Raw genomic sequence first — 24391 nt, forward strand, 5'->3', positions numbered from 1 at the left:
TAAGGCTAAATTTGGAGGGAACACATTAAAATCTTTGATATTGCATCAGGTGTTGTCATCAGACTTTCTACACTTCATAACCTCTGTGTATTTATAATCTGAAATGCTTGCATTCTATTTATCACTGGAAAATCCAACAGTGCATGTGTTTAAAGAAGGGATATGTAAAGAATCTCAGAATTTATGGTGAGAGCATTTGATATACAATGACAGTCTCAAAAGGCAAAATCTTTGTTTCAGCTGTGGGTGGCAAACTATTCTAACAGTGCAGTGACTGCAAAATTCCTTAAGTAAAACATAACTGTATTAGATATGCTAGGATATGTTGACTGGCATCTAGATGAAACATTACATTATCACTCTAAATCAGAACACTGCAGCGTTCCTGTTTTCTTCAGTGCATCTTAATGGTAAGATACAAATGAGAAGTATCATGCCTGTGTTTTCCAGCTGAAAAAGTATATAAAAAACAAAACCCACAAAACACCCTCATAGAACAGCATAAATAGTTTACCTTTTTCACTTGTGCCTCTTTAATTTTCTCTAATGCCACTCTTATCTTCTCAGCTTTCAGTTTAGCAGCCTGTTCCTCCTGAGAGGGCAAGACACACCAAATTACAGTCAAACACACTCCAGATGAGCTTTAGTGGATTCAATTTTGGAGCTACCACACTTAAAACAACTGAAATTCACCCACCTATAATTCCACAACTATCTGTTAGCAACGATGATGATTTCCTATTAAAACAGTGTTATTTTTACGTATCTGACACTTACAAATACTACTGCCATTATCTCTAAATAACATATTGCAGGTATACATTTTCTATATACACACTTGGTCTATCTTTATTCTCTCTATTCTAAGTAGCCTAGCACAATACTACCAAGTATTTTAACATATGCATTTAAACTCATAGTCTTGGACAAGGCACATTCAACAAGAGTTCAAAATTGAGTGCAACCAACCGATTTATGGCCAAGAGACATTACAACAAATACAACAGCAGTAAGAAAGTTTCACACTACGCCTGTGGGTTTGGAAGAATTAAGTCTGCAACACGTAGCTTGGACACTTTATCTTTACTAAATCTAGACTCTGCTTTTCCTTACTAGCAAACAGGAATTATTTTTTTCAGTGTTCTTCTAAGGCAGCAACGTGGTTTTGTTAAAACCAGAAACATTAAAAATAGTCAAGTAAAGTAAATCTATCTACTATTACTGAAGAAAACCTGCGTATCGTGGTAATATTATTTCTAACAGGTTATAATTTCTGCAGATTATTAGTTCTATTCAAAATGGAACTGAAATGACAGCTAAAAAGCAATCACTCTTGTTAATATGACCACACTTAAGTTTTAGATTTTGTAAGTCCCTAAATGTGGATTTCTATTGAGGCTAATTTCCAAAAGTATCATCATCATAAAACCACTAGATCAATAAACAAATATTAAAATGAAAAAAACTCCCCTTCAAATCATTCAATCTTTTCAGAAAAAAATATTTTTCTCCAATAGTACAGTCCGTCTCAAAACAGTCAGATGCTTTATTAATTTTGTTGCTTTTTCTTGTAAAAATCAAGATTCAGCTACACTCAAAAACAGATAACTTTTTTTTTTATGAACTACTATTAGTGAACTACTAATACTCCTGTCAACTGCAGAAGAATATTTCATCTGCCACTGGTTTTCTTACTTAACAGCTTTTACTCCTTCAAATCTGTACCCATAAGCACTATGCACTAGAAAGGAACGCCAATTAGATGAGACAATCAGCTGCCTTGGCAGAAGTATAACCTTTGACACCAAAAGGAGCCAGTAAATTCACATGAGCAGAAATAATGTTGACTTGTAACATTATTTGGGAACTCAACTACCTTGGAACGTATTTTTAATTAGTCTACAGGGAACCAAAATTTTTATTTATCATAAAAATACTGTTACAGAACATAGAAAAGTTAAATTAGAGTAATATTCTATTAAAAAAAAAGTGTCATGACACCTAGAATTGTTTCAATGTAAAACACATCTACAATTGTACAGTTCATCTTCCTTAACTGTTTCCATCTACAGAAAGAAACTATTACCAAAACCCGAGGTTTTAAATATTCTCAAGTTTATAACAGTGATGTCATGCATCCATGCATTTTGAAACCAGCAAAAGATTTTCTAAAGTTTAACACATTTTGAGAGACCTGGCTGGCAGTTTAAAAAGCTGTTAATTAACTCAACCATAAACTTCTATTGCTGTGCAAAGGTTGACAGCACATTTGGTTTTGCTCTGCATTAAAATCAAGCAGCACAATTTTCCACCCCATTTCACTGTGTACCTGTGCAATGCAGCTATAGACAGCTCATCTCAGCAAGAGCACTTTATAGCTACAGAGCAGGTACATTCAGCAACAGCAAAGAAAGCAGCGGTGGATCAGCTGGGACCTCTTGTACACCTGTGCCAACACAACTGATCTCTCTGCTTATTTCAAAATTCATAATCCATTGTCACTCTCTAAAATGCTTAAAAAAATGCTAGACCATAAATGACTCCAAGAATTTACTATTCTACCTCCTACCAATTACTTGGTACACTTACTACACTTATATGTGGGTTCAGAGTTCAGTATTTCTTATACTGTGGCACATTTTAACAAAGGCAGTTCAAATTTAAACAGAAAACTGACTGAAGATGCTAAAATAAAGAATTGTTTTCAGCCAGCTACAAATTATAAAAAGAGATCTGTACAGAAGAAAGAATTTCTGAAAGCACAGGATAGTCGAGGATTTGAAAGTATTTGATTTTGACTTCATAGATACTTTTAAGAGCACTGCTTCAGCATTGCTGCTATGACACATTGTTTCAGCAGAGCAGGAGGAGGAAATAGCTATTTTGATTACTTGGAAGACAGTAATTCAGGATTCTCCAAAACTCGTAATGACTTACTCTATTCTTAACTGACCAAGCAAAACCACTCATCCATATTCCCCATGAGAGCCACTCCTACAACCTCTCCTTCATCGCTAAATCCTTTTAATGTCAGTTACATGAGTTAGGTTGCCAAATGGTCAACGAACACAGATAAAAAAAGGCAAGCAGAACTGCTGCCATGATTGCACAAGTGACATGTAGAAGCGTAAATCCCTGGTATGGCTGATACATCTGCCTCAGTGCTGCTGTGGACACAAAGACAATGGGGTAGGTGATCAGGTTGAAAATTACCACAGCACAAATACTGTTTTTCAGCAGAATTCCCACTTAAGCAGGACTGCCTTTACAGTCACATACATGTTATATAAAAGCATAAAGGAGATACAGAGGTAAGATCACAAAACCTAGTGTTTTCTCCACCTCTAATGGGGAAAGAACACTCTCTTTTAGTATCAGTACACATCATCACAATCACAACAAATTCCTTAAAAGACATCTTTAGGTGTATTGTTAAATTTGCATTTACACTTTGAGCCTTCATAGGCCCTAAACCTTGCTGAGACTATATGGAGTTATGGGCAATAGTGAACTTGTTTTAAATAATGCTTGGCAATACATTAATGTTATGAACTTATTTATTTCAACATACTGCAAACTAAAGTTAAGACACAACATGTTGGACTTCAATTTTAAGACTTTTATAATTACTTTTCAAACTCAGCTTTTAATTATTTTACCCTAAACTTTAACATTGGAAGAAATAACTCCAAAAATCTCAAGTTTAGATTCCTTTAGTACAATGACAGTCAATCTCCTGCCTGAGTTTCAAGTTAAAAGTGCAGTAAAAGATATTTTGTTTGAGTTTCAACATTAAGCATGCAACGTATGTGCTACAGCAGGGCTGACTTTGCTCAACTTCAAGCTTCCTGTTTCTAGGTAAAGAGTTTATTTTTTTGTTTCACTGTATGCTTTTAAGATGTCATTAAATGATTCTTTTTACTTGCTAGGCAGAACAGAAGGAAGGAGGAAAATATCACTGAAAAAAGTTTCCAGTGTTTAGAAGAGCTAGCAATTAAACAATAATAGGTGAACAGCTAAGTCCACACTTCACTGAAATTCACATGGAAAACAGAGAGATCAGAGGATGCACTAAAGAAATGTTTTATGTCTAATATCCAAATTCCTCCTGTAAAGTCTTATTTGAATAATTAGATGTACATGAGCAACACTGACTTCTGAAGATCTAGAAGGATATATTCAGTGATTGTTTTCCCAGCTGTGATCTAGCCTCAGGTAGGAAGGAAATCACTTGTTTAGCAAGTGATTCTATTTACTTCAGGGTTTTAACTAAAACAAGTTCCTTTTGCCTCAAAACATCATATTAACTTCTCAAATTTTCACATTCCCCAAACTTTAAGACACAGATTTTAAGAATAGAACAAGTGTACACGTGATCAACACTTGAAGGCAAAAGTTAGATGAGTACAAAAGTTAACAGAATCTTCCCCTGCCCCAACTCAATGAGAATTTTAACTACAGCTTTGTATTTTCAGACAAATTCATTACATAAAGTAATTACATAATACATAAAGTACTCTCATTCTAAAAAACGTGTAGAAGTGGTCTGCTTATAAATACTGAACATGTGTTTGCAGAATTAGTTCTTCACCACTCTCAAACATTTTTAATTGTATTTTCCCCTCAAAATAACTAAGAATAACTTACATCCGAAGAAAGAAAGAGATAAAAAAAAGATATTTTTCTTTTCTAAAGCTCACTTAGTGTTAGTGGGTACAGCACCCACTTTCACAGTGAAAAGCTCACCCTCACTAAGGTGGCAGGACCTTTCTCCCTTCCCAACTCAATATAGCATTTTCTCTGCCTACAGCACAGTTATGACTTCCTGTCACAGTATTTCTATCACATCAATAAGTATGGAAATGCATGTGAAGCAGCAGGGTGGTTTTGGGGATTATGCCTGAGACAACAGATTACCTGAAATGTTTAAATTACTATGATGCCAGAACATATAAGAAAACAAGGAGACATGATGTTGGAATTTACACTTTGCTTTAACTGAAAGGGGAGGCGAAAAACTTAAGACCACTCAGTGTCCATCAATCATTTGAAAAGCAGACAGACCTGTTTTCTCAGTCTCAGTAACTCCCCTATACAGGTTGTTTTTTTGGCCCCCAAAATCTATGCACCATTTACAAGCCTTTTGCTGCTAGAAGACTAAGTCCAACACTGATTATGGTTTCTGAAAGAAAAGTGGAAAGCAGCAGTAACATTTTAAACACATCTCCAAGTCATGCTGTCCTATCAAGAGCTCTCTTTCCCTTGCAATCTATTAAGGATAAGGAGGGGAAAGAGGTAGACAGCTGCTGTTTATGAACTTCAGTGCAGAAGTATGTCTACAAATCTCTCCAGAGCCTCTCTTATGTTTAATCACAATTTACAAGTACGTAAGTGCTGTGGGCTTATCACTGGTATGCAGCGAAGCCCCACACAGCTCCTCGTTCACTTCCCCTGAGTGGGATGAGGAAGAGAAGGATATGAGCAAAATAATTCATGGTCTGAGATAACAAGAGCTTAATAGTTAAAGAAAAAGTTGTGCATGCAAGCAAAGCAAAGTAAGTTCATTTACTTCTTACTTCCCATCTGCAGGAAGATGTTAAGACTTCTCCAGGAAAACAGTGCTTCATTATGTATAACAGCTAACTGGAAAGGTAAGCATAGGAATTCCAAATGTCCCTCCTCTTCCTTCACCTTTACTCCAGCTCTTACTGCTAGACAGGACATCATACAGCATGAAACAATTAGTTTTGTCCACATATAAAAATCTCTCTCTGTCTCTGGGGAATCTGCTTTTCCCACTTTTCCAAGAATCACAGAAGGTACAGGTCAACTTGTTCACCCTGCTACTCAAACAGGGTCACCTTCAGCTGATTCCCCAGGATCATGTCCAAAAGACCACTGAATACCTCCAATGAGTGAGACTCCATAACCTCTCTGGGCAAGCTGTGCCAGCACTCAGTAAACTTCGAAGTGTTTTCTTGATGTTCAGAGGGAATCTCCTGCATTTCAGAACATTTCCATGCTCTTTTGTCCTGTCCCAGGCCACCACTGAAAAAGCCCACCTCCATCCCATATTTATATATTTCCTTCAAGTATTTGTTAAGCATTGATGTGATTGCCCCTGAGCCTTCTCAGCTTTTCTCTTAGAATAAAAGCTTCAGTCACTTCTTCAGCTTCTTGGTGTTCTGCTAGACTCTATTTAGTATCTCCACAACTATCATAGGAGAGCCCAGAACTGGACACAGCACTCCAAGCATGGCCTCCCCAGTGCCGACTAAATGGGAAGGGTCACCTTTCTAAATGTTCTGGCACATTCCTAATCTAACCTAGGATACTGCTAGCTTTCTTTGTGGCAAGGGCACACTGCTGGCTCACTGTCATGATGATACCACCATGACCCACCAGAACCTCCAGGTTCTATTCGGCAGTTCCCAGCATGTACAGGTACCCAGAGTGGCTCCTCCCCAGGTGCAGGACATCACACTTCTTTCTGAACTTCACAAGGTTCCTGTCAGCCTGTTGAGGTTCCTTTGAATGGCAGTGTGACCACTTGGTATATCTCTCTTTCTTCCTAGTGATGCTAAGGGTACACTCCACCCCATCAACCAGATCATTAAAAAAGACGTTAAACAGTACTGGACCAGTACTGAGTCCAGGGGTGCACCACTGGTTACTGGCCTCCAACTACACTTCATACCATTTTGAAGGGATACAAATGTAAGGCAGAGGAGAATCTTATGCAACAGGTATGTATGTTACGCTGTTTCCCTGAAAAACTGTCCATAATAGGCTTGACAAAATCAGCAGTGAATCGGGGAAAAAAATGCTGCAAAGGATTTCACTTGCACAGATTCAGTAACAAGCACACGTAACAATCTAATTTGCCCTTCAGGTCAATAAGAGGAGAACAACGTTACTAGACATTTTCTGAAGATGGTGATGTTCATATCTGAAGCTTTCATCACTATATCACCATCATCTGTCTTCCTGAATGTAGTTCAATCTTCACACGCATGAAAACAGTTAAATAACTGATAACTTAAATGTAAGATGGAATTATTTCCTATTTGCAAGTCCTAGGCTAGGATATATTTGAGCCCTGAATACTCTCTCAAAATCATTTGCACCTGTGTTGCTCTGTATTTCATAACCATAAAGAATTAGAGATTTCTAATTCTAAAGCTTAGTTTGCACTATTCATCTGATGGCTTACTTCCAAACAAGCCTGAAGCTAAGACATTAAAGATTAATTGCTTTAATATTCTGTAATTTACCTCATTTCTGTTTCAAGAAAAAAAGAAAAAGAAAAAAAAGAGAAAAAAAAAGGGGGAGGTGGGGTATGGTAAATACTGTGAGCAATAAAGCACATAACTACACTTAAAAAATGAAGAGACCAGCACAACGATTAGATTTTTTGTTTTTGCATTGAGATCTTCCCTGTGCTGCAATAGGAATTATGTCTAGGCATGGCTGTAACACAAGAAGAATCTAGTTCATTGCTAGAATTTTTAAAAGGAGTTACATTATTGGAGGACTAAATTTATATTTGTCTTTCTCCTAAACTTTTTATTTTGAATATAAAGCGTAGAGAAAGGAAGAGGAAGAATATAAGAAACAGTGGGATATAAAACAACTAATTGGCAGGTCAGACACCAGCATAAAGCTGTAACGTGTTCAGACATTTAAACACCTAACTACAACGACAAAGAAAGGTCCTATTCCTTAGGAAGGCATCTCTCACACTGGGGCATATCTAATGTTATAACAATGTCACTTACCTATCGTATTTGAAAAGCTGTGGCAGTCTAACAAAGCTCCCAGTGACTGGAAAAAGATAAAGATAACCTCCATTTTTAAAAGGGAAAAAAGAATACCTGAGGAATTACAGGCCAGCCAGTCTCACCTCCAAAGCCAGCAACATCACAGTGCAGATGATCCGTAAAGCACGGGGAAAACAGAGAGGTGACTGGTGACAGCAAGCAAAGCATCACCAAGGGCAAACTGCAATTGACAAACTCAGTGGCCTTTATATCAGGATTACAGCATTGATGGACAAAGGAAGAGCAAAGGAAGTCATCTACCTGGACTGTACAGCATTTAACGCTTTGCAGCACACAACACCCTTCTCTCTAAAATAGACAGATGTGGATTTGATGGACAGCTGGCCTGATGGATAAGGAATTGATAAGATGGTCAAATTCAAGGTGTTGTGGTAAAAGGTTTGATGTCCAGGTGGGGATCAGTAATGAGCAGCATTCCTTGGAGGTCTGTACTGACTAGTATCATTTAACATCTTCATCAGCAACACAGACAATGGGAATGAATGCATCCTCAGAAAGTTTGTGGACAACATCAAGCTGAGTGGTGCAATTGGTATGTTTGAAGGAAGGATGCCAATGGGAGGGATCTTGATGGACTTGAGAGGTGGGTCCATATGAACCACATGCTGTTCAATAAGACCAAGTGCAAGGCCCTGCACCTGGGCCAGTACAGTCCCAAGCACAAATAGGAGCTAGGCAGAAAGGAGGAGTTGGAGGTTTTAGAGATGAAAAACTAAATTGTTTTCCAGAGAAGCTGTGGATGCCTAATTCCTGGAAGTGTTTAAGGCCAGACTGGATGCAACTTTTTGGCAGCCTGATCTAATGGAACATATCACTGCCCATGGCAGGATGGTTGAAATTAGATGACCTTAAAGGTCCCTTCCAACATAAACCTTTCTATGAATTATATTATTTTTCTGAAGAAATTTCTCTCTAAAGAAGGTCAGGTGGGAACCAGTATATCCATGCCAGAACAGTGTGCTTGATTGTCAGTAGAGGGCTCAGCTGCACTAAGACAATCCCAAGCTGAATTAACAAGAAATATTATCCTTAGAATGTCAGGAAACTCATCATAAGCACCTGACTCAAGGGGCTTTGAATAGGACAAGACAAAGATTTATAAATTCAAAAAATTAATTTTATGCATATTGTTAGAACCACTGATATGAAGTAGTTCATGGTCATTTAATCTGATGGATTTTTTCATTTGTTTTTTAAAAACCTGAAGTTACATGTGGTAACCAATGCACTTTCAGTATTTAAATAACCAAAACAGAGAATGATAGCATATAGAAGTGGAAGAAAAATTATAGTTTTTGTGTTGCAACAAAGCCAGATTTGGTTTGGAGGCTGTTTGCTTTATCACTGGTGCTGGGGTTATAGAAGTGTGTGTGTTGACAGAGTGGGGGAAACTGACAGGCTAATGGAAAAGTAGCACAGACTTGAGGTTTAGGAGAAACATTCATAAAGGAAGAAAATTACATGGTTTTACCTGATGTTTAAACTCCTCTAGAAGAGAGTCAAGAAACTGTTGTCAAGATGCATGCTGAGCACTCTGAGAAGAATCATTAGATATCTAAGGAAGTAGTAATTCTAAACTTTTATTGGAAAATACAGACTATTTAATCTGATCAAACATTCTCCCTATTATTTTGAAGTGATAAAATCTACCTTGGCAATTCAGGTTTGCTCAAGACTTTTTTCTCCATGTCATCTTTTAGAAGAATAACACAAGGAGGGTTAGGTAAGTAGGCAAATAGCATCAGACATATCTGACACCTCAGATACCAAAGCTTCCTCACCAATATGAAGGTGCATATACTTCATCCCAGCATGCTTTTTATGTATTGTTTTTAATGTGGGAGATTTTTAGTTTGCTCTGTCTCTCCTACTCTAGTTTCAAGGGGAAACATGTAAGAAAATTACAATTTTTAAACTGAACCAGAGGAAATGATTATCAATTTATGGCCTCTTAGTACATCACTGACATGTAAGGAAAATGTATTTATCATCAGGCTTTGTCTACACCTAGCTCATTTATACTATTCCTTTCTTATAATATTCTTCCCCCCACATTATATCTAAATAGCTTTTGTTTAAAATAAATAAATTCTATTACTTTCTACAGTTTATATTCATAAAGAGAGGGAGCTTCTTTATAGGATACTAGCGCATTTTAACAGCATGGAATACTCTCACCTATTTTCCACCACTGTGGCTCTTTTCTATTTTCTTCAAGTAATGAGTGGGAATAGGAACAAAAGAACTCCTAGTTCATTATGTTTCCTTCATAGCTAATGCATTTTTACCTGCTGACATAGTTACTAAGTATTTGCCAAGAAACTGAACACTTTGATATATGTGCAGAAACAATTAAATGCTCTTCAAAAACACCTTGGGCAAACAGGAAAATAACTAAATGCAAAAGTTCCCGGAAAGGGCAGGGGTGGGAGGAGTATAGCATATCACAAAAGCTACTTTCTACATAGAAACAGTCACATGTAGGTGGAAAGAAGAAGCATCACCTTGGTCAGCAAATGAGAAGGCTTTCCTGCAATGTTTCTCAGAAGGAGGGAGGTTTCCCTGTCCAAATAGGAGTGCTTGTTCAGAAAGAAAGAAAGAGAAAGAACATAGGTCAAAAGAAGTCAGTAATTTTATAGCGTATTGACCACAGAAGATAAGCAGAGTTTAAGGGAAAAAAAACCCAATACACAACACACCTATATCTTCGCTACATCTCCCTCCCACAGAAACATGAACATTCCAAAATAGTACAAGCCTAACACTAGCATAAAAGTGGACACAAGTTTAATTAACTCTGAACAAAAGGTCAAAGAATAGAATTATGAAGAGCTTTGCTTACCTGCCACTGGTTTCTTTTCTGCAAGAAACAACTTATTTTTAAAGAACATTTAGAATGAAAACATCCACTGTTCAAAAATCCTGTACAGTCTTGTAAAACTGAACATTCTACTCCTGCTGGACAAAGTTACTGAAAACTGGTCACATGGAGGCAAGGAACTCGTTTCATGCCTTCTATACTGACTACTGCTTTTATATTCATGGAAAAAAGATACAAGTAAAATTTAGATTATTTATGATGACAACTAAGCTTTTATTTTCCCACTCTTTTTTTGTGAAAAATTATGCAAGTTTCTCAGAAAACATACTTTATCCTGTACAAAAAGAGGAAACAAAACATGCAGCAACCTGCAATGAAGGTTTCTTACAACTTAGAACAACTTCTGGAACAACGTGCTATTCTTTTACAACTGCAATTGTAAAATATTTTACCTATTTCTGAGGACAGACCAGAACAAACACCAAGCTTTGAGGGCACTGATGCTGCCTTTTAATATGGGCTTCCCAATAATATTTCATTGTTCAGAGACAGATAAATATTCTGCTATGTTGTCTTAAGATACTACAACTACGTTGAACCACAGTGAGGATCTAAATGACTCACCCTTCCTCCCTACTTTGAGAATTCAAATTTAAATCAAAGTTCTGACAACCTGTCTAATTTTCATAAATAACCTATTTTTCTGTTCAAAGTACTTTCCCTGACATAAAATAAAAATCACACCAATGAAATCTAAGAAAACCAAAACAAAAAAACTTCAAATAGTACTCGACAGACGTTCTTGCTTTTCCACTGTGAAATCTATAGGCTGTCCTTCCCCCGGCACCCATCACAACACCAAGATCTCACGACCTGGCATCAAAGTCATTACTGACCCAGAGGAAATTTAACAGTAACTCATATCTAGAACCAGCTGGTGGCACTCTCGTGCCACTAATTTGGATTTAATTAATGACAGCTATGAAACAGTGCAATACTTTTTAAAAAGCCTACCTCTGTCACCAAGAACCAAATTAAACCAAGGGAAATGCAGAATCACCAAGTCTGGAAAAGACCTACAAGATTATCCAGTCCTACCATTCACCTACCACCAATAGTTCTCACTAAACCATGTCCTTCAACAGGTCTAATTCAGTAAGCACCACTCTTTGACAAAAACCTCTATGCTTACAAAGCTTTTTGAAAAAGATAACTACTACATTTTTTACTATATCAGTATGCTGAATTCTTTAGACATCAGCAGAAACAGCCAGAATACACAATTTTCAAAAGAGAACTCAAGAACTGTGTGTGTATATATATATGTGTGTATATGTACACACACATGCACACACACACACATATATATATTTAAACTTTGTCCCAAAGGACTACAAAGAGGGGAAGGGAGAACCAAAATTTTTCTTTGCAAATACTTTGTTATTTCACATGGAATATATAAGAACACACATTACAAAATGATTAACATATCATTTAAACCAAAATATTTCATTTTCTGCTTTCCTTTGCAATGGAATACCAGGAGCAATTGCTTGAAAAGAAAGGAAAAATCTTCTAAGTGTATTATGTACACTTAAAGTGGGCTTCCCCAATTAGTAACTAGAAAACAATGATCAACGTCAGATTGCAGAAGTCTAACTGTAACAATGTACTTCGTATGCTATTATGATACCACTGGATTCAACTGAAGTTATTAATGTGATTTTTACATTTCAAACAAATTGATATGACTGCTGACAAACAGAAACTATACATACATCTGATAGTAACTTACAGGAGTCATTTCAGTTTCCTCTTCTGAAGAGCTAACAGGATGCTTGGACAGATTAAAGGAACATCCCATAGAAACAGTAAAAAAGTGGGAAAATGAGGAGGAAAGGATACAGAAGGAAAAGAGGGGAAAAGAAAGGGGAGGAAAAGAAAGCCTTTATTCTCAGTCAGAAGAGTGAAAAAAAAAGTGATGACAATTAATGACAGCAAAGGAAACCAAACTACGTTTAGAAATTGAAGTGGCCCTTATCCCTATTTATTACAGACAAATGATCAATAACTTAAAGACAAGATTCAGATCTTCTCATCCTATTGGAGGGGAAAAGAGATTGGACGCAAGTATGTTCTTGAACACAGTAAGAGTGGAAACAGACATTAACTTCAGATAAAACACCACAGTAAATCATTTGTAGACACACACAACAAACCCAGACAACAATCTCCTTGCACAATGACTAAGTAACAATTGTGAGTTAAATTCTCTAAATACAAACAACAAAAAAAACCCAGACTGTCACTTTATGTAACTTCATATACTTTCTGTATCAATTTCTTCACACCAGCAAGTAACATAAATATGCTTTACTGACAGTTAGATAGTATAAAAAGAAAGAAGTGAATACAGATTTACCTCTCCTTCAGCTGGACCCACTACCCTAGACCTAAGCACTCTCATATTGTAATTTATTTTAAAAAGAAATGGAGAAAGTATTTTTCTATTTCCCTGGGTTTTTTTTTCTGTAAGAGAAGGTTATAGGGAAGGACATTTGTGTCTTAGGACAGAAACGTTCAATTATGATAGTAATACATAAAGGATAATAAAAGATTGAAATTGAACATTACACTCCTAAAAAACATCACAGTGCCTAAAGATTTCCAGTATGGTATCCAATGCTTGCTCCTTTCTGCCAAAGGTACAAGGATATTTATTTCAGGCACATTAATTTTGCTAACTTAGTTACAAAGTTAAGGTATGAGAGATGAAGAAATGAAAAGGGAGTTCAATTTTATTCCTATCAAAATGTCAGAAAAAGAATACAGATGCTTAGAATCACAGAATCATTAAGGCTAGAAAGAAATCACTAAAATCATCTAGTCCTACTATCCCTTAGGAACTAATGCTAAACCATCAGAGAGCAGAACCACCTGACATTTCCATATATAACATGTATTTTCAGCCATTTATACAAATTCTGCCAAGCTATAGCCAACAGAGGAATTTTCCACAATGGTTTACTATTAGGGGATGGTTACTATAAATTCCTGCAAAACAGAACTATTTTTAAGGTTTTAATACCTCTGTATGTCTGACCATTAAATGGACTATTGTCAGTGACATCCACAAAGACTGTGACTCTGCTAGTCTATGGGAACTTAACCTATTTTTTCTGGGCAGGAGCCTTCAGAATTAAAACTGTAGCCTACAAAGCCTCACTGAAGTCAAAACCATCACAGTCAAAAACCTCAAGGTTGCATTCTCTTATGTGGTACTGCCCAGTATTTCAATTGGGCTGCAAATAACTATCCATGAACAAAAGATTGGCCAAGTTTGAGAATTGCTCGGGCCACTGTGGAAAAGTACTAAAAATCCTAGAGTCTAATACAACTGCAACGCCTGGCTGCTGCAGAGCATATTGGAGCCAGACATTGGAAGTGACAATCCAGAGCTATTTCTCTGCTCTCCCAAGTGGCCAACCATCCTGGAACTTGTGCAACTCCATCTCACCACAGGCAACTGGAATTTCCTAACTCCAAGTGTTCAGCAGTTTGGTTTTCTTCTTTTGGTTTTTGTTTTTGTTTTTTTGTTTGCTGAACTGTATGAAGAGTCAAAAAACAAACAAACAGAAGATGTATTGCTGAACCGTTATGGAACCTTATAACTTTATGTCAGTTCTGGCTGTTACAGTTTAATCCTACTGAGATTTGCTGTAATTTAAGAATCGAGTCTGTGGACATTCCATACCAAGAAACTGCTGAGCCATGTGCCAGAGAAGCACTATTTGTTCATCTGTGTGCCTCTCAAATCAAGAGAGAGAGCAGACATACTCTAAAAGCGCCCTGTTGAACACAAGTACCCTGGGAAACAGTAGGACAGACAGAAATCATAAATGCCAGTAAACATTTCAGTTCACATTTAGTTTTGCTACTAGTGAGGAACATTTAGGCAAAACTGCTACAAGAAAGAGTCAATTCTAACCTTCTTCAACCATATGCTCATACACCTCCTGTGTGGTCAACAGTGATTTTGACCACATTATCCAAGAGATCAGGGAACAACTTACTCAGAAGGATTATTTTTCAGGGAGAGCATGAGATGATACAAATCACCAGGCAGCTGCACAAACACTAGTGCCAACACAAGGTGGGGCAAGACTGTCTTAACTCAGCAACAGCACAAGCCTACATGAGTACAAACCAAACATGAAATCCCAAATAAAGTTACGTCTACAGGAAAGAGGATTCAAGCAGCGGAATTTTCCCAAAATAGGAAACATAGGAGGGAAAAAAAAAAAGTGAAGTATAGCCTCATGGAAAACAGCTGTCTGTCCTGTCGAAAAAGAGATGCTCCACTTAAGTGAAAGACTGAGAGGAAGGATAAAAACCCACAAACTTTACTACGATTGATTGACAAGGAATTGTATTAATTACAGAAAGAATTACAGAGACATCATTCTGTAAAGGATTTTACTTAAAAGAAAGAAAACAAGACATCAAAGCAGCTAAGAAAAGTAGGGAATGTGCAGCTTTAGCTGTTTTTTTGTTTGTTTGTTTAAAACTGTTTCTTTTTTTACACTATGCAGTAACTGTTTCAAGTAACTTTTCCTTATCTTCCATGTTTGTTTATTACTAAACTATAACTCAGTTCTAAAAAACTTACCGCAGATATCAAGTCATCAAAAATTTCATCACTATAAGACAGTAAGTATGCATAGCTGGGGAGATAAAAAAAGTCACAATTCACCCTTTCAATTAAGAGGGGATAGAACATATGAAAAAAAAATCTAGACTGCTAAACCACTAACCAGCATTCACAATACTGACACAGCTGCAAGGTCAGTTCTCAGTTGTTTTGTCAGAACAGAGTCTCATTTTGTGAGTTCAAACTCCTTTGCAAATGTGACAAACCCTGGCTTTTGTCCTATATTATAACAGTATATGCAACTGAACTAAACTGCATAAATTCCTTTCTCCTCTTAGATTTTAATGCTCCACAGTTGGCTGCTGTGTTCTTAATTTCTGTCATCTGTTCCAGATTTGATTTTTGGCAATCTGAATTAAGAACAAACAAGTCATCTGTTGCTAATTTCCTACAGATGTGATATTTCTGTTCCCTAGTCTAATTATAAGTAGCAAAAAAAAAAAAAAAAAAAAAAGGGAAGGAATTTCTTTGTTTCAAGTTGGCCAGTATATCTACAAAAAAAATTTACACTTTTAAAAGCTCCACTAAATCAAAGCTTGTAGTTTCCAATGAAGGTACTGTACTGTATTGGTCTACAACTGAAGTAGAGTAGAACTCCCACCATTGTTTTTGACAAAATGTGGTGACATCATAGTGCAAGCATTAACATTTCTGAACTCAGGTTGGCTTCTTCTGATACATATGCTGTCTACATAAACTTTGACACGGACCTAGAGCATTTTTTCTCTTGCAGATTAATCTAGTAGGAGTTCTAGCTCCTAATCAAACATTTTCTCAGCTTGTCTGTACTAATGTTCTAATTTTTTCTTAATGAAGCCTATCACAAAAACAAGCATCTTTCCAAAATGCTGAGGAATCTGAATGAAAAGATTAATTAAAAAAGTAATTGGTATTTTTTAGGCAGTAATCAATTTAAACGGTCTTCTACAAGTGATGGAAGTCTGTGACGGTGATTTCTCTAATAGATGCATGTAAAGATGTAAAAGGAGAGGCTAAAAGGATAAAAACGACCACTGGACTGTAGATAGCATCTATTAATAAGAGCATCTACTTTTAGTATTATGAATCAAAACGGCACACAAACACTCTCCTGTCTAGAAGTGTAAGCATTTTAAAGAGGATACTTGCTCATCTGGTAACTGGAAAGTGGAGGCTAACGAAGCTTGAACTATGTACCTTCATCTTAAAAGAAAGTCACAAGAGCTGCACACAAGAAACTACCAAGTGTCTGATATCTCCAGAAGAATGTGATGGAAGAAAGAATATTAAAGGTAAATTTTCACTGATAAAGCACTACTTTTCTGGAGACAATCAAGGGCTACCATGAAAGTTTCTGTGCCAATCAACAGGCAGGAGAGGCAGCAGATTTGGTAGTCCACAGAAGACTCCAATACCACAGAACAATAAGCAAGAACAACACCTTTGTTTCCAGTGTACTAGCTGGAACAGAGTAAATTTTCTTTGCAAAGGCTCATATACTGCTGTGTTTTAGATTTTTAATTGTGTTGATAATATGCTGCTGTTGCTGAACAGAACTCACACAGCACCAAGGACTTCAGTACCTCTCATGCTGCCTTGACAGTGAGGAACTAGGAGTGCACACAACCAGAACAGCTGACCTACACTGGCCAACCCCATACCACTTGGCATCATGTTCAGCAATAAAAGCTGGGGGAAAGAAGGGACATTTAAAGAGAGCATTTGCCTTCCCAATAATAACTATATTCAATGAACTCCGTGACTGAACACCTGCCAACTGATGGTAAGTAGCAAATAAATTCTGTGTTTTGCTTGCACAATCATTTTTGCTTTTACCTAGCAAACTGTTTATCTCAATCCATGAATTCTTACATTTTCACCTTTCCAAATTTCACCTCCATTCCACCTAGGGAGAATGAGCAGCAGCTGAGTGGTCATGAGCTGCCCTGTCAGGATTATATCATGATGGTAACAAAATACCCTATAAATGAAATTTTTGTGCTGATATCAGCTTTGCCAGTCAGCTGTATCAAAAAGACAAGTATCATACTGTCCCGTTTCCTGTTCCTTTTAGGGAGGAAATTTATAAGCTTCATCATTAGGCAGGCACATTCAACTAGAAATCTTGGAAGATAAATATATTCTTGCTTCTTTTACTCTAATCAGCTTCCTGCTAAACTTTCCTGAGTCTCTTCCTATGTGGAAAAAGTTGCACAGCAAGTTCTAAATTTGCGGCTATGAAATCGGTCTGATACACTGCAGAATCAAGATCAATACAAGGGTAATGTTTATGTCCTTATTTCTCTTTCACTTATTTTGACACATCTCATTTTTTACAACATATCATTCCATACATGCCTAATAATTTAAAATTTGAGAATGCCTCCTGAAGATTCTAAAAGTTCTTACCCAGAAGTAAATAAATATTCTATTCCATCATTTACTTTGCAGATTGCATAAGCATAACACAGAAAAAAAAAGGTGTTAGTTTTGGAGATATGGATAAAAGCATATTAGTAATCTTTGGGATCTAGTTCATTTTCTAGGAAGAAAATTGTTTAACTATCATGCATAAACTTCAAAATAAATAATTAATTTGATTACCAGAATACAAGCACTGCTTACATTTCATAAAGTGGTATGTTTAATCAGACGGTACTTTGAAAGCCTCCTTCAAAATCTGGCAAGCAAAGAGTTATTTTACCTTTATTTCAAGAACACTTGGAGAATGACCTGCTGGAGAGGAGCTCTGAGGAAAGGGACCTTGGTGTCCAGGTGGATAACAGGCTGGCCATAAAGGCCATCAGGATCCTGGGGTGCATTAAAAAGAGTGGGGCCAGCAGGTCACCCTCTGCTCTGGTGAGGCCTCACCTGGAATATTGTATCCAGTTCTGGGCTCTTTGGTACAAAATAGACCAGGATCTCCTCAAAGGACTTCAGCAGAGGGCTAGAAAGATGATAAAGGATGTGGAACACCTCTCTTATGAAGAGAAGCTGGGAGACCGGGGTCTGTTCAGCCTTAAGAAGACTCAGAGGGGATCTGATCCACATCTATAAGCATCTAAGGTGCAGGAGGCAAAAGGATGAGGCTGAACTCTTCTCAGCAGTGTGTGGTGATAGGACAAAGGGAAACTGCCACAAACTGATGCATAGGAAGTTCCGTGCAAATGTGTGTGGGAACTTCTTTACAGCCCAGTGACAGAGCACTGGCACAGGCTGCACAGAGAGGTGGTGGAGTCTCCTCTGGAGACATACAAGACCCACCTGGATGCCTACCTGAGCAACCTGGGCTAGGGAGCTGCTTTGGCAGGGGGTTGGACTCCATGATCTCTCGAGGTCCCTTCCAACCCCTGCAGTTCTGTGATTCTGTAAAAACTGGACAGCCCATGCTTTTAGAACAACAAAATTGAAAGGCAAAGAAATGCTTCAGGATGACAAACGCACAATTTTCCTCTAATGCTGAGTAACCGAAGAGTGATTAGTAATTTTAAAAAGAAAAAAAAGGAAGAGAGATGGTCTAATTGTGTTTCAAATTATGCCATTCCATTTACTATTTTCAACACAAGTGGAAATTCTCCAGAATACACCTTCTGCATGTAGAACTAATGACACAATAGAACTGGCAGAATTTTTTTCTTTATAAAAAACAAACAAAAAACCACACAATTTTAACCACTTTTTTGTGCAATATTACACTTAGTAAACACACAGAAAACATTACCTACATTACTCTGCTATGCTTAGAAAAGCTTGTGTACTCCTTTTGTGTGGAAACTACAATAATCCATATGAGAATCAAGGAAAAACAGCTGTGGAACACAAACTTTGTTTTTCCTTACACCCACTTCAAATTCTCTATTTGATCTCACAGGAGTTTCTGGCCAATACAGAATGCACTCTTCTTCAACCTCAGTAATTCTAAGATTCTACGTGAGATATACTAGTGATAGGTGGGCAGTTGGACTGGATGATCTAGGAGATCGCTGCCAACCTTGATGATTCTGTGATTCATATAAATACACAATCAGCTAAATTATCATTACATCAAATTATAAGTTATTTTCATATACAAGTCAGGATGTCTCAGCTATGTAAACTGGGTTACAAAGAGTTATACCATGTTGGGAGGGATGTGTTGAGAGATGCTGTATTATGCCAGACCAGATGGCAGACCTCAAACTTATCTGTGATGTCTTTATTGAGCACATGCAGGACACTAACAATGACTGATCATGAACAGACCTTTTTACTATCAGATATATTGCTAGCTATGCAAGCATGATCAACACAGTTCTCCATTCTCTCCCCACTACTTTGTTTTCCTGAGCTGTAGCACAGCTCAGTGCAAAAAGAGAATTTCTGGGGTACAGAAGGAATGGAGAAACAATTAGTATGGGAAAGAGAAGGAGACAAGTTACTCATACAGGCATCACTTTCCTTATTCATGCTATTATATCACTCATTCAGCTCTACATTCAAGCAAACTGTCTGAAATTAACATAATTTTTATTTAAGTATTCAGTTTCAAGCAGAAATTAACATTTAAAGTGGATGTCACTCATTACATGATTTACAAACATGGAAGACAAAAAGCAACCTACCAATTTAAAGAAGAATACTGTTAGAACAAGGATTTGGGAAATAACTTTGTGAAAGACAAATTTCAACTGAGTAAAAACTTCAGGGGACAGAATGTTGAGGAGGTAGAAGCAACTGTTCTCACTCAGCAGTGCTTAGAGTAGACTGAAGAATACAAGTGCAGTAGACAACACCTGGTACCACCAAGGAAAGACCTTGAGACTACAGGACAAGACTTTGAAGCCATTAACATTCAAAGTGTCCAAATAGATAGCATTAAGTCATTAAGAAAAAGAGAAAACAAATAATTACAGCAACAGATAAAACTGTGATTTCAGACAATCCAGGGAATTTCAGTCATCTCTCCTGAAAGCAGCACATACGAATTCAGAACACTGAGAACAAGGATGCTCCTGGCAAACAGGGTCATCGAGAGTCACAGTCATGATGCTTATGCATTTTCCATACCATCAAGTCCACAAAGGGCAGACTGCTAGGACAAGGAAGAACACACTTAAGTACCTGTCTTACTGCTCAGGCAAGAAGATTTAAAGAATGCATTACCACTAACAAATGTATTCCCTCTACTCTTGGCTACACACTCCCCTATTATGTACCAGCATACATCAGCAATCTTCCCTCATTCCTTGTCATTTTTGGTGGCTTATAGAACTGCAGCACTTTTACATAACATTTATCACTAGTATCAGTCAGAAAGGGTACCAGACCATACATAACTTCAGTATGCCATTGCATGGCTTTTCTTTTACAGCATTTCCCTACATTTCTAGGTCAGAAGGCTCAAAAACACTGCAGAATTATTTTCTAAGATTAAAACGCTGAAGTTAGTAACCACAAAGCTTAGTTCTCTTTCTACGGCAAGCACTTCCTCCTGTCTTGTACTTTACTTTATGTTGTTCCTTTCCTCTAGTGATTCTAATAAATTTAGCCGTGGAAGAAAGGACAACTTTAAAGTTCTTACACTGCCTGGAGAGGACAGAGTGGATCAGTCAAAAGGGCAGAGCTGCCAAGTCACTGACCACTTTAAGAACCACAGAAGCAAAGAAAAATTGTAAAGGTCAGACCAAGTACAGAAGGCCACAAGGAAGATAGGAAGGAAGACTAAACCTGAAGCACTAGGTAGGAATAAAAAATTAAAAACATATCTGCTAAAGCCATGAAGTAATAACTTCTCCCAGTTTCTCCATAATAATAATTAAAAGATGTGGTTTTGGTGTTTTGCTGGTTTTCTTTTCCCCCACGTTGGCACCAGGTCTTCTCCCAAGGCTATGAGTGACATCCTCCATTAGAAACAGTACAACTGACTCAACTATGTGGGTGGAAGGACAGAATTCAGTCCTACAAGGAAAAGGTGTTTCAGTTCACAACCCAGACATGGAAGCTTTATAGAGCCCTAAGCAATGCTTTTCAGCCACTAAATGAACAAAAGAAAACTTCTTTGTTCAAGTGATTCCACCAACAAATCCTTGGGATTTTGCCCACTTTTAACATTACTTTGACTGAACAACCACCACCACTGAATCTATCGAAACTCTGAACAAATTTCATTTAGCCCTATCACCATCACCGATATAAGAAAAACAGCCTCACAGTAAAAGTCCCATAAAGAAAGAGATTTAATACTGAATACTTAAATATAAATTCTATAAACTTCCTGGAAAACATCTCAGAAATGAATACTTTCCTCAAGCTACTGAAATTAAGAAGACCAGACAGTTCAGACAGTGTGGAACAAAGCAGCACTGTTGATCACTGGAAAGGTTTTTGCTTTCAAGAAGAGACGAGAATTTGGCTCTCAAATGAACACCACTTTCTGGTTACCTCCTCTGAAGAAGTCATTCTTAGCAACCTATCTGGGCAAAGAAACAATAGCCACATTCTTCTAAGAAGCAATCACTAGGTTTACAAAGACAGCTCTCAAATATATACATGAGAAAAGCTTGGGGGGGGGGGGAAGGGAAAGTGTCAAGCCTTGAAGTCAATGGCTAAGAGCTCAGAAAGCAAATGAGAAAGTAACTGCAACACTTGCAGCAATATGGATTAGCCTCCTGTGAAGACAAAGCAACTTCTGGAAATGTACCTATTGATTCAACAATATCCAGTTGCATAGGTGGAGCAGGTGGTCTGTTGGTTATTCGTACCATGCAAAGAATTGAAAAATGAGAGGTTAGAAGGGTAATCTTACTGATGCCTCAGAGTATCACTTCTTAAATGAGAGGCTGATAACTAGACTGATACCTGTAAAGTCAACTACCAAGAACAACTTGATTTTTTAATAAGCAAATAAAAAATCTAAAAATCAAGATTTCTTATACCAGACAACACACAGAAGAGAGGAAATAAAGGAAAAAAAGTCATTTAAGCTCAAGGAGAGATAACAGTGCATTACAGTACAAAGTTAATCATTAAAAGAGATATATGCATGACAGTCAGGGATCCAAAAGAAAAAGTCTTACCATATAACAGAAACAAAATGACTGACAAATGAAAACCAAAACAATCAGCCTCTCACAGGCTGGGCTCTAACTCTTAAATCTACAGCAATAATGAAAAGGTTTGCATTTTAACTTTTGAAGAGAAAAGGACACATTTCTATCTACCTCTGTTTTGCTACGCTCAATACAAATCCACAAGTAATAAAGAACCTGATAATCAGCTTTTTCTGTAAGAAGCACATTTCTCACCATTTCAAATAAAAAATTAAATGTGATTTTGATGAGTTATCATGAAACTGACAAGTCTGCATTGCTCTTTGCATAAGATGAACTTTTGCTGAAGATGTATAGAGATATGGTTTAAGCACAATTAATTCAAATTAGCGTTTGTTATTGATTAGAACAAACTTAAGCTTGTTCCTGTTTTCTTGCTACCAAAAAGAGAACTGAAAGTGAACACTTGTTTTAGTACAGCTGTCTTCTAATATATCAGGTTTTTGTTTCTCCAAGAGACTTCTAGCTTAAATTCCTAAATTCACTGGAACATTTTCACCATTTTCTTATGTACTTTCAATACTTCTCAAATTCACTGTGTTTTTACTGAGAAAAAAAATTGCTGTCTGATTAACCAAAATCTCAAATTTGGTATTGCTCTACCATGAACCAAAAGGTTTTATGCGTTCGGCATTCCTTGGAGGAGTTCTCCTATCCATACATTTAAAGTAGAGAATTAAGAATTGGTGAACTGCTGTTATAGCTCCAGACAGACAGTCACAGTATCTGACACACATGCAGTAATCTAAGTGTACAGTAAGAAGAATGCAGTAATGTCATTCAACTTTTAATTCCCTTTTTCAAAGCTGTACACTTTTCAGATTTAAATTGAAAACAACATACAAGATTTACTTAGAAGAAAAATATTAAATATAGAACATTAAAACACGAGTGGATTTGGAGGAGGAAGGTTGGGGAAAAACCTTAAAAAAATATCAATTCTTTTTAAATTAAGATTCCTTTTGGACAGACAAAAGCAAAGAAATAGCCACTGTGTGTAGCTCATGCAAAAGCAATCCTGATCTGTAATCAACTCCGTTACATGGAACACGTTTAGCAAGGAGTATCAGCATAAGAGTAGAAGGAGGGAAAAAAAAAGAAGAAAAATAAAATAAAAAAAAACCACCAAAAGAATTATTAAATTAATGATATTACCTCGGTGACTGGTTGCCCTTGTGATGTCAAGTCCAACTCCTGAGGTCTTGTCACCTTATCGATATCCAAAGAATCCATGCTGGATGCTGCAGAAGTTACGCTGGAACGGGAGGAGTTACTGATTGAGCGCACCTCAGCATCACTCACTGTGCCAGCAGATGCTGTCCTCCTGTGCTGGGCATTAACTACTGGTTTGGCATCTTCTGCTACAGACTGTTGGGCTGCCTCATCCATGCTCAAAGAAGCCTTCTCTAACTGTGCAGTGATGTCATCCAAAGAAACGTTGGCATGTGATGGTTTAGTAACCTTACCAGATGAAGAGGAAAATCCTTTCATACTGCCATGCTTAGTAGAAGGACGGCTAGTAGGTGGTTTCTGAACTTTGGATTCTGTGGCAAGGCGTTTCACTGCAGTATTGTTTGCTGAATTAGACCCAATGCTGCTGAGCTCCTGCTCTATGGAGCACAGATCAGCCATGAGAGCATCTAGATCCACAGTCTCCCCCTGATTCAGGGCTTCTGCAATGAATAAGAGTTTTTAGTATCAGTAGGCTTGCTATATTTCTTTATGCAGTTCTTCATTTTATGTTACTGAATTTAATAGCTGGAATAAAGGAGCAAAGGAAGCTGTATTTTTCCCTCCCCATCTACACTGCAAAACCTGTCCTCACTGATTAAAAATAAATAAAAAACATTATGTTTATTTGCACTAGTTCTTTTGACTGGTCTAAGAGAAAGCAAAAAATAAGTTAAGCACATCTTCTCATAGGAGAAACCTGTGAATTTTTAGTCACACT

The 24391-nt window shown here is 37.2% G+C and overlaps 1 protein-coding gene across 6 annotated transcripts in view; it reads right to left on the reverse strand.

Moving 5' to 3' along the window:
* Positions 1–24391, reverse strand: part of RAPH1 (Ras association (RalGDS/AF-6) and pleckstrin homology domains 1) — a 132779-nt gene that overhangs the window by 18957 nt on the left and 89431 nt on the right. For 4 of the 6 annotated variants that reach the window (XM_065750382.1, XM_065750381.1, XM_065750385.1 and 1 more), the window contains exons 4-6: positions 23596–24113; positions 10346–10420; positions 515–592 (exon numbers count right to left, since the gene is read on the reverse strand). In XM_065750382.1, coding sequence (XP_065606454.1) covers positions 515–592; positions 10346–10420; positions 23596–24113 — 671 coding nt within the window. Of the gene's footprint in view, positions 1–514; positions 593–10345; positions 10421–12457; positions 12534–23590; positions 24114–24391 lie in introns of all 6 variants that reach the window. The other 2 variants (XM_065750386.1, XM_065750383.1) reach the window with 2 other exon arrangements.

The sequence above is a fragment of the Cyrtonyx montezumae genome, unplaced genomic scaffold, assembly GCF_038088225.1.
Source record: "Cyrtonyx montezumae isolate F1298 unplaced genomic scaffold, pur_monq_1.0 scaffold_7, whole genome shotgun sequence".
Lineage (NCBI taxonomy): Eukaryota > Metazoa > Chordata > Aves > Galliformes > Odontophoridae > Cyrtonyx > Cyrtonyx montezumae.